The following is an 11,329-nucleotide window of genomic DNA, read 5'->3' on the forward strand; positions in this document are numbered from 1 at the left end:
ACAGGAATTTGGATTTGATAACTGCTAAACTGTTTTTAGGCTCAATCAGGCCATTGTTCTTCTGTTCAATTACCTTTTTAAAAAATGTTTATTGGGGCGCCTGGGTGGCGCAGTCGGTTAAGCCTCCGACTTCAGCCAGGTCACGATCTCACGGTCCGTGAGTTCGAGCCCCGCGTCGGGCTCTGGGATGATGGCTCAGAGCCTGGAGCCTGTTTCTGATTCTGTATCTCCCTCTCTCTCTGCCCCTTCCCCGTTCATGCTCTGTCTCTCTCTGTCCCAAAAAGAAATAAACGTTGAAAAAAAAAATTAAAAAAAAAAAAAAGTTTATTTGATAGGGCGTGATCAGGGATGGGACAGAGAGAGAGGGGGATAGAGGATCTGAAGTGGGACTGTGTTGACCCTGGGCTAAGTCTTGTGATTTCCTGCCTTGATGCCTTTGTTGGAGCTTTTCTTCTAGTCTGGAATTCCTACTCTTCATTTTCTTTGCTCATCTGCTAAGTTCAAACCTCTCTAGCAAGTGTTTTGAGATGATGTTACCTAGGTTTGAACTCTTGGTATCAGTCTATACCACCCATTTGATATTAATATACTATTCAGATCAAGATATGAACATTTATTATACCTTAAAGACTTCCTTGTACCCACTCTTAGTCAGCACCTCTCCATTATTCTGACATCTATCCCTATTGTTAGTTTTGCCTTATGCAAACCTTCAGATAAATGGAATCACACACTATATATTCTTTTTGTCTGCCTTCTTTCACTCAATATTAAGTTTGTAAGATTAATTCATATCATTACATGTATCTGTAGATTTTTCTTTTTCTTGCTGTGTAACATTCCATTGTATAAATGTACAATTTTTTATCCATTTTATTGATGAATATTTGAGCTATTTTCAGTTTCAACTTTAAGAATAAAGTTGCTGTGCACATTCTTAAACATGTCTTTGGTGGACAAAAGCACTCATTTCTGTTGGATATATACTGAGGTGTGGAATGGTTAAGTCATAGAATATACGTCATTGACAACTTTCCTAAGAAGTACCAGTTTACACTTCTACCAGCAATGAATGAGGGTTCCATGCAAGTACTTTTTAAGTGGACTTCTAAACCTGTAATATTTCTGGTAGGGACTATTCCATCCTCTTGTTGCTGTTAAAATCCTAACTAGGAATTAGGGATGATAGTGGGTATCTACAGGATCATCCTAGTGACTCTCTTAGAGCCTCTGTTTTAGATATCAGAACCAGACCTCACTTTTTAATGTAGGGATTCCCATCGCTAGCTGCATATTTGTATCACTGTGGTGATTAGATAAAGAATACTATGTCCTGGGTCTCACTGAATACAATTAAATAAAAATTTCTAGAGGTGGGGCCTGAGCATTGGTAATTGAGCTAGGCTTCCTTCTTTGTTTTAAGAAGCTGTCTCTTAGTGTTGATGTGTGTTCTTGGTTTGGGTATACATTGTGTGTGCATGCACACACATGCATATTCCTAAAGGAACTAATGGAAATTGAAGAAATCCATTCACATAATCACATCTTGAAGGGGCTGCTGGACTGATGACTATCCACTGAGTTCAATGTGATGAATAACAACATGGAATTTTTTCAAGGAAAACTTTGAGCACTCACTCCCTAGTATGTGATGGCAGCCACTGTAGCCACCATGTTGATTGGCCCTACCCAGGCTCAGAGACGAAGAGAACCAGGAAATCACCTAGATAATCTAAGGCTTAAATACCAACTAATGAGAAAGGGGGGTGACTTTCTCTTGTATACTTTTCTTGTGTATCCAGGTGTTTCATTTGTGTCCCCTAAATTTTAATTTCTATTTCTCACCTGCCTTTGGAAAAACACCATAAGGCATTTCCTCTTCTAACTCAAATGCTCCAGACTGGCTGTTTCTGTTTCCTGCAGAATTGCTGGGTCCAACACTGTTTTTGTTACTAGACAGACCTGGCCTTATTGTCACTCCTGATGGGTCCCAGTGAGATGCTGAATAATGCAAGCAAAGTATGATTGTCACTTGACACATGGATGACACTATGACATTGGTTTCCTCCTGTCTCCATTGAATTATCCACAAGGTTACTTTGCCAGTGCAGATCTGCCCACTAAAGTTATAAGAGAAATGGATACAGTAACACAAATTGATTTTATTTATGATAACAAGTGATGGCAAATGAAATGAAATACAGTTATCTAAACTGCCCCTTCATAGTCTTATATATCCAGTTGAGATACTTCTGTGAGAGAAGAGTATAGATGCCAGGTCCTCGAGGGTCTCCGCATTTCCCTGGAAGGCCAAAGGCAGTAATGCCTCTATAAGTACCCTCACATATCAAAGGGCTTCCAGAATCTCCCTGGAGGAAAACAAGTTGGGTAGTGGAGATTAGCATGGAACGTGATCACTAGTGGAATGGAAGAGGTTCCATTTAACGTGGAGCATTCAATGTGGAGTTAAGACCAACCTTGACTTAAATGAAAATTAGTGCTTAAAAGTTCAAAATGTTGGAAAATATTTTGATATTTTGAAAATTGGCTTACTCAACTTATTTATAAACCAGTGAACATGAAATAAAATGTATTATTTTTCACGTTATCTACTAATTTTGAGACTGATTGTGCTTTAGAAGGAAAACCCTCCTGGGGCACCTGGGTGTCTGAGTCGGTTAAGTACCCGACTTTTGATTTTGGGTCAGGTCATGCTCTCATGGTTCAGCCCTGTGCTGGGCTCTGTGCTGACAACGCAGAGCCTGCTTAGGATTCTCTCTCTCCTCTCTCATCTCTGCCCCTCCCCTGCTTGCACTCTTTCTCAAAACAGATAAATAAACCTTAAAAAAAAAAAAAATAAGGGAAACCCTCCTATTTGCATTTAAAAAAATGTTTATTTGTTTATTTATTTTGAGAGAGAGTGACCATGAGTGGGGAGGGGTAGAGAGAGGGATAGAGAGAATTCTTTTTTTTTTATTAAACAAATTTTTTTTAATGTTTTTTTATTTTTCAGAGAGACAGAGTGTGAGTAGGGGAATGGCAGAGAGAAAGGGAGACAGAATCCAGAGCAGTCTCCAGGCTCTGAGCAAGCTGTCAGCACAGAGCCTGAGGCGGGGCCTGAACCCACAAACCGCAAGATCATGACCTGAGCCAAAGTTGGACACTTAACAAACTGAGCCACCCAGGCACCCCAGGAGAGAGAGATTTCTGACATGGGGATCTGTCCCACAACCTGGAGGTCATGACTTGTGCTGAATCAAGAGTCAGATGCTTAACCAACTGAGCCACCCAGGGGTCCCTGTCATTTTCTTAAAATGTTTAATAATTCAAGAGGTAAAAGAGTCAAATGCAGATGGGATGTTGAGGCAAAGAGTAAATACCACGTTTTCTCGTCTCTCCAAGCAGATAATTGTTTTCCCAAAGGAACAAAACCAAAGCAAATTTTCCCTTCATCCTGTCAAATAGAAATTTCTCCCTCAAGTCTCTTTGGAGCATCTGACACTAGATGGGAGGTCCCAGAAGCCAGTGATCGCACTTCAGAGCTAACTGCCTCCACTAGCAGAGCCCTTTCAGTTAGCTGTGGGTCAATGCTTTATGCATCCTGTGCCACCCACTGTGTGATCCTGTTTTCTCTCGTGGAATTCTAGAAACAGCATATTTAAATGTATTTGAGATCCAGAGTCTGAAGTGGCCATTTCACTGCTCTGGCTTTAGGAAAGACTGTTGGTGTTGCACAGAGGGCCACTGAGGCATACACATGGAGCTCTGCGAGCGCCAGGTCTGAGGGCCCAGCTCCTTCTCAGCCATGTGAAGGCATCAACGATCCCTCTTGTTCAGGCAAAAACTAGCCTTATAAGCGTATGAACTAAGCAACTATGTGCAAGCCTGGGACCCCTCCTGGAATGGTGTGTTTCATGCAGTGCCTGAAATTTTCATAATTAGTCCCTCAGGTTTGATTCACTCATAGCCACTTGTGAGGGGTCTTGGGCACTGAGGGAACGGGAGAAGGACTGCTAAGTTTTGATGGTAGAGGGTGGCTGTTGAGAGGCAGACAGGCATACTGGGATGCTGCCATGGCTTTAGGGTGTTGCGTGTGGTCCCAATGGCATGAAGATTCTGGGTTCCTGGATTTCCAGAGTGGTGGCTGAAGGGAGGGGAGGGAAGAGGGAGGGCAAAGGACAGGAAGTGCAAAGATGCAGAAGACAAATGTCATCTTTTCCTGAGATTTGCTTAGCCTTGTTCCTGAAATCAAGCCATTCAGAGTCTGCCGGTGTTTGGACAAACTTGTGAAAAGAGCAGAGACCTCTGGATCTCTCAGTCTCTGATTTAAACTCCCAGACCACCTACACGGCAGCTCCTTCTCTTCAGAGGAGGCTCTCTCTACAGGGTCTTTGGGAAAGGTGAGAAATGATAAACTCAGAGCTGAAAACTTTATGAGGTGTCTCTTCTACTCCTGTCTTTCAGCAGAGCCCCGTCCTGCTGCTGCTCAGGGGACTCTGGTACGGACACTTGCACATTCTCTGTACAGGGACTGGAGGCCCTAGAGGAACCCTGACTTCAGCTTTCCTGGATGTCCCAGATTTTCAAATTTAGAGCTGTGTATGTTCATACGAAAAATGAGAAAAAAATTGCTTCTCAGTGTTTTTTTTTTTTTTTTTTTTTGTAAAATCAAGAAGATGTACTAGATCAACCCATGCCTTAGCAGTGAATTTGTTTTTGATGAACAACTTACTTAAGCTTAGAACAGTAAGTTTTTTGACTGGCATCTTATCAAACTTCTTTAAAAAAAAGCACTAGGACCCTACAGAAGCCAACGTCATGACAAGACAAAGCACGATGTTACATGTTCTATATCTGCATGAGTAATTCCAACAGCTCAAACATGGGATCTTATTTCACTTACATTGCACGAGTCTTTTCCACCCTTGAGGCTGCCGGCACAAATCATATTCAGTCCAATCACAGGATGATAATCATAGTGCTTTTGATCATTGCAGATTCTTCTGTTTATGACGGTGATATTGACTTCTCTCAGAGTATCCGACTGAGATGAGTTATTATGAATTTTCCCCCAGCCTGCAACTTGGCACATGGTTCCTGGTTTCACATCATCCCCCTTTTTAGGAAGACGGAGGGTGCTCACATTTTTATTAATTTTTGCCTTTTTGGTCAGCTGTTAGAAGACAAGCATGAAGACTTAACAAAATGAGGTAATCTAGATGGTCACATTTTTACTTAAATTCTAGCCCAACCTTCGAGGACCCCATTATGTAACTATAGTCTATAGCTCTAGGGCACCGAGGAAAAAATTTCCATTTGGCAGCCAGAACGTAGGAGGTTCTATGACTTTTAAGTCAACCAAAGGTACATACCTGTAAAAGTTTAAGATCACCTTCATGCGTGTCCTGGTCAAAGCACGGATAGGGATATTGTTTCTTAACAAACATTATCTGCTTTTCTGACTCGTTCTTGGTTATTGAGTGAGCTCCAAGAATGACCTGGGACGTTCTGTTCCTGAAAACAGACAGTATATTAACAGGATTTACTCTTTGTATCAGTAGCAGAGCATGTTAAGTGATCAGTTTCACTGTCTCATTTGTAAGTATACCTGCTGTGGAAATACTTGTTTATGGCTCAGAAAGAAAAAAGTGTACTTTGAAGAATAAACAGTTGCTTGTGAATTCATCATTATTACCACCAGCTTCCTTATAACATGCTAAACTAGGTTCATTGAAAAGTAAATAACAAGAGAATTCCATAGCAGCTAAGCCAAGTCTTGGGATCATGTGGGTTGGGGCTTTAGTGTTGTATCCCTTAACCCACCTTGAGCTGTGATAGAGAATCAGGTTGCAGAATACTGAAACACAAAGTTCTCAGGGTTCTAGAGACAGAAGCAAAAGGCACTGGATAGTTTAGAGAAGTGCACTGGAGGGATCTTTGTAAGATTTAAGTTTGTAACAAACTTAAATGGGCAAACTTCCAGAAATATGACTGCCCAATGAAGGACCCTATTTGCATGGCACTGAGTGTGTGTATATTGGGGGTGGGGGATGGTGATCTGAAGGAGGGGGCCAGGGTTCTTTTTTTACTCCATGCTAAAGGTTCATTTGGTTAATGAAATCAAAATACTCAGGGGGCTCCTTGTTGGCTTAGTCAGTAGAGCATGTGACTCTTGATCTCAGGGTCATGAATTGAAGTCTCATGTTGGGTGTGGAGCCTATTTAAAAAAATATTCTCTGGTATATTAATAATTAAGGTTAGTGTCATTCACAACCTAGTATAAACTACACTAAACAGATAGTTCCAGTGATTTTCCCCCCCATCACACACTATTATTCCATTACACATAGTTTTCTTCCATTACATCAGCTGATGTGAGTTTCACTTAAGAGGCTAGAACTGTACTTCCAGTAAAGTGCAAATGGATGATGAAATGTTCTATACATCTGCACTGTCCCATATGGTAGCCACTAGCCACATGTGGCTACTGAAAATGTGAAATGTGGCTAGTGCCACCAAGGAACTAAACTTGCAATTTTATTTAACTTCAACTTAAATTCATAGAGCCGCATGGAAATTTACATAACCAATATGTCAGTGGCTTTCACAAGGGACAGCCCCGGTTTACAGGTTTGATTTAGAGAATGGAGGAAAATCCAAGCCTGGCAGAGGTTTGAAGGTAGTAGTCAGCAGGTGTTAAGAGATGGCTGAAGTGTGAGAGAAGTTCACTAGGGAAAACGGGAAGGTTTTAGACCCGAGCTTTCTCTACTTGACTATTGTGCTCAGGCTCCTGAGGGGACACTTCAGTTTTATCCTTCCAGACTGTGGTTTATTCTCTCTAGTCATGAAGTCAAGGCCAGAAGCAAAGCCCTGCAGCACCTGGACCCAGCAGCTCCAGAGGAAGTGTGGGTGCTCACTGTGGATTCCCCATTGGTCTGATTCTGTGGGCTTAACTCCCTGCTGGGGTAGAGCAATTTCCTGGAGACTTCAGTGATATGAAATTACACATGAACTTCCTGTGGTTTTAGTGAGATTTATTCTCTTTGTTAATATTCCCCCAAATAAGAATATCTCCACAAATATTTTTTAAAACCCAAGCACTTACAGGACACAGTGAGCTGCAGTCAATACCCAGTTTTTTTCAATCAGAGCTCCGGCACAGATACTTTCTCCTTTAAGTAGCACCATGTAGGGTCTTGAATGAGGAGTCACTTGATTTCCTCCAATAATTTTTACACAGAAATCTGTGAAAAAGGAAAAGGCAACTTAAGTCAGTGCCCACCCCAAAGAGCTCTACCTCAAGCCATGTTTCTAAGACCAGACAAGCATTTGCTCCTTGGAGAGGAGACAGATGAGAGCACCTCCAAACCCCACGCAGGTGTTCAGATGTCTGAATGTAAAGCCCATTCCTATTGGACTCCTGAGAGGGTCCTGCCGTTTCACCCACAGAAGCCATGCCATTGGCAGTTCCAGGGATTATCAGGCTTGAGATCTGTCACAACCAGTGACCTCAAGCCTCAGGGCTTGCAAAGGGCAGACAGCTGTGCATTGGTCGGCACCAGTAACAGTTACTACCAGAGATGCTAGTAACGATCTGCACTCCTCCCTCCTCCCTTCCGGCTATTAATCTGGGGAAGTGGAAAAGCTTTTAGAAGACTGAGAACCGCCCTTGTCACCTAAAGCCCTTGCAAAAGAACACACCTTACAAACTGATATGGCACCATTTAGCTCTGCCCTCACCTACGAGTTCTTTGGTCATTGGGAGCTCTCTGTTTATTGAAACATGTACTCTCCTCATTCCTAAGTTGAGAGAATAATACCTATTGCACCCAAGGCTCCCCTTCAACCTGCAGACTCAAACACATGGTTTCATGAAGGCCTTCTCCAAGGAGGGAGGAGAAGGAAGAAGATGCTATAAGGAGAAAATGGTGCCTTAGTCAAATTTCCTTGGTGACAGAGCCGGAGTATAGTTTCATTACTAGAGAACAGGAGACTTACACACAAGGCTCATGATGCATGCTGGTTTAGTGATCTTGTGTCTTTGTGATGTACTCTGAGTCTCCACCTTCCTACACCAGATATTCTTGGATTTTCCCAAAATATGTCTCCTGACTATTGGCTGAGACTCATGGTTTCTTAAAAAAGGGCACAGGGCCTGCTACTCCATTTATAAAGCTAACTCACTGCCATATCCACAGTAAGATGCAAATAATGAGAGTGAGAGAAGGGGAAGAGAGTGACCTGAATGGCTCTCAATTCTGGAAGTGTGTTGGGAAGGGGGAAATTCTAGGCTCTAGAAGGTAAAGGATAAGGAAGTTAGAGCAACGCAGGGAACTTCACCCACATCTTAAATTTTCCTTGGGTGAGTCACGGGTGGATAGATTTAAAAGGTGCATCTTTAGACCTTCTGGGCTGCAGAAATCATAAAGTCAGTAGACTACTTCATTTTTCAGGGTCCCCTGTTTGGTGCATACATACACTGGCCTCAGAAAAAAGGTCAACATCTCCTGCAACCAACCACTCCTATGAGGGTCAGGAAAAGTGTTTAGAGCAGGTGAGAAGTTTGGGAAACTAGCAACTCTTGGTCTCCACCCAGAATCAACATGAATGAGCATCTCTGGAGCTGGGGCTGGATGCTAGCATTGTTTAAAAAGCCCTCCAGGGGCGCCTGGGTGGCGCAGTCGGTTAAGCGTCCGACTTCAGCCAGGTCACGATCTCGCGGTCCGTGAGTTCGAGCCCCGCGTCAGGCTCTGGGCTGATGGCTCAGAGCCTGGAGCCTGTTTCCGATTCTGTGTCTCCCTCTCTCTCTGCCCCTCCCCCGTTCATGCTCTGTCTCTCTCTGTCCCAAAAATAAAAAAATAAAAATAAAAATAAAAAAAAATAAAAAAAAAAAAAATAAAAAGCCCTCCAGAGTATTCTCATGTGTAAGAGGGTTGAGATCGCTGGTCCAGAGCATCATGTGATCTGCTGTGTCTGTTCCCTTTACGGGCCCACGTTGCTCTCTCTGACCACAGGAAACAAAGCAGAGCAGAGCAAGCTGCTTTTGTTGTTTCCTTTGAAGAAAAGATATCATTGGATTTTTCATCTGCTCTGTTTTCGCTGTTGTCGAGGACTTAACAAGCCCGAACACAGTCATCCTATGCCACTCCTTTGTCCCCCAAATGCTTCAACCTTGTTATTTTAAAAATTTCTTCTCATTTTTAGTTGCAAGGTAAACCATAGAACTTCCTTGGAAATTCCTGGTGAGATAGGCTTTCCATCAGCCCCTGCCCACCATTCCCACCTCCAGAAGCTGATGGACCTGGAGATAAACACATGGCTGGTCCTTAACATCAGCACAGTTCAGGCAGCCCCAGACCAGTCCTCACTTTTGAAGGATTTCAAGGAAAACCTAGAGCCACCCAGGGGCTACAACCAGTCTTGTGATAATGCTGTGAGTTTCACAGCATTTCAAACTGGTGCCCGTGTAGCTCACACAAAACCAGATAGGTTGGTTACCAGGTGGTGTACCCAAGACTTAGCTTAATACTAAATACCATAGCACTTCCAAAGAGTCAAGGTGGCAACATTCTCAATGACACACTAGCCTAGGGAAATGATGCAATTTCAAATCGTTTCTAATTTGTTTTGGGTGACTAAGTCAGGTTTTTGAATTTTATTTAAAACTATGCATTGGGGTGCCTGGGCAGCTCAGTCTGTTGAGCATCTGATTTTGGCTCAGATCATGATCTCACAGTTTGTGAGTTCAAGCCCCACATCGGGCTCCCTGCTGTCAGCCTGGAGCCTGCTTTGGATCTTCTGACTTTCTTTCTCTTCCCCTCCCCTGCATGGGTGCTCCCTCGTGCACTCTCTCTCTCTCTCTCTCTCTCTCAAAAATAAATAAAACATTAAAAAAAAGTATCTATGCATTTCTACCACTATTCCTTTCCAGAAAGGTATATTTATTTTCCTAACCCAAGAGGTTTTTTTTTTTTTTATTAACATTTAGGCAATTTTGGGGGGCAATTTTCAAAGTATAAATTGGCAGTATTAAACCCTGGTGGTTCTATTATCTCTTGTGAAGCAATTTTAGAGAAGAAAGAAGGATGTTTTTCCTTTTAAAATAAAGAGCTAGAATGTAAGAAAGAATGTTAAAGCTTGAGGAACAAAAAATCTGCTCTTACACTGAGCTAATATTGCCTAAAGTTCACTGAAAGTCTGCTCCACTTTGCTTAATGGTTATAATGGAAATGATGAGAATCAGTCTTACCTCCAGGAATTAGCAGGAGAAAAATGGCAATCAAGAGAGAGGATGCCAGAAATGTATAGGAGTTCCTCATTGTGGCTGGTATCCCCACCTCAAATCAGTCAACATGAAAATCTGTGTTAGTTCTTCACCGACGCTATATATTGAGGGTACAAAGGATGTGGTTTTCTTCTTTCCAATTTGTAACTTGACCGTTAAGAAATGAAACACAACTGACAACAATGAATAATTGCTCCTTACCCTTGGGCATGCTTTCCTTTGCTAGGACTGCTAAGGCAAAGGATGGTAATTCTATATTGTGGATGGGGGTGAGAGGACCTTGTTGTCCTCTGAACATATTATACAAGGGGAGACTTTATTTTGATTTATTTATTAAAAAATTTTTTTACAATGTTTATTTTTGACAGAGAGAGAGAGAGAGAGAGAGAGAGAGAGAGAGAGAGGATGAGTGGGGGAGGCGCACAGAGAGAGGGAGACAGAGAATCCAAAGCAGGCTCCAGGGTCTGAGCTGTCAGCACAGAGCCCAGTGTGGGGCTCGAACTCACAGACCGTGAGATCGTGATCTGAGCCGAATTCGGACGTTCAACTGACTGAGCCATCCAGGTGCCCCTACAAGGAGAGACTTTAAAACGTCTCAGCAGAAATTTTGAGGATTTTAGTTTTCATCAATAGCAGAACTATCTTCTGTATCCACTAATGGCATCTGTTAAGACTTAAATTAGAGGTTGGAAAAGTGTCCTAAAAATTGGTCACCAATCATATTTTTTTCTAGTTATCTCCTTGGGTTATGTAAGGATTAATAGGCCAAGGCCAGGTAGAGGTGCATAAGGAAGTCTTATTTGTTAGGAAGTTCCTCCCTACATTTTCCTTCCCCATTTTTTGGAGGATAATTTATTGTGCTCTTGTCTGAAGTCTGTGGCAGGTATGGAGACAGAGGGAGGTGGGGGGAGGAGGTGGTGGCTCTTTGCAGCCCTCTGTGCTTCCCCTGATTGCTTGATGATACAACTTCAGATAGAAGAAAGATACTGAGTTTCTCCTTCCCTCGCTCCCTCTTTCCTTCTCTCTTTCCCCCGACCCTTCCTT

The 11,329-nt window shown here is 42.5% G+C and overlaps 1 protein-coding gene across 1 annotated transcript; it reads right to left on the reverse strand.

Moving 5' to 3' along the window:
* Nucleotides 1-2,142: 2,142 nt before the first annotated feature.
* On the reverse strand, nt 2,143-10,353 carry GZMA (granzyme A). Its single transcript, XM_040453276.1, has 5 exons — nt 10,250-10,353; nt 7,106-7,244; nt 5,373-5,514; nt 4,904-5,173; nt 2,143-2,369 (listed from the first exon to the last, which is right to left on the reverse strand). The coding sequence occupies exons 1-5, from the start codon at nt 10,317-10,319 to the stop codon at nt 2,205-2,207; spliced, it is 786 nt and encodes a 261-aa protein (XP_040309210.1). The 5' UTR covers nt 10,320-10,353; the 3' UTR covers nt 2,143-2,204.
* Nucleotides 10,354-11,329: the final 976 nt, after the last annotated feature.

This window comes from Herpailurus yagouaroundi, unplaced genomic scaffold (assembly GCF_014898765.1).
Source record: "Herpailurus yagouaroundi ecotype Mexico unplaced genomic scaffold, PumYag 29, whole genome shotgun sequence".
Classification (NCBI taxonomy): Eukaryota; Metazoa; Chordata; class Mammalia; order Carnivora; family Felidae; genus Herpailurus; species Herpailurus yagouaroundi.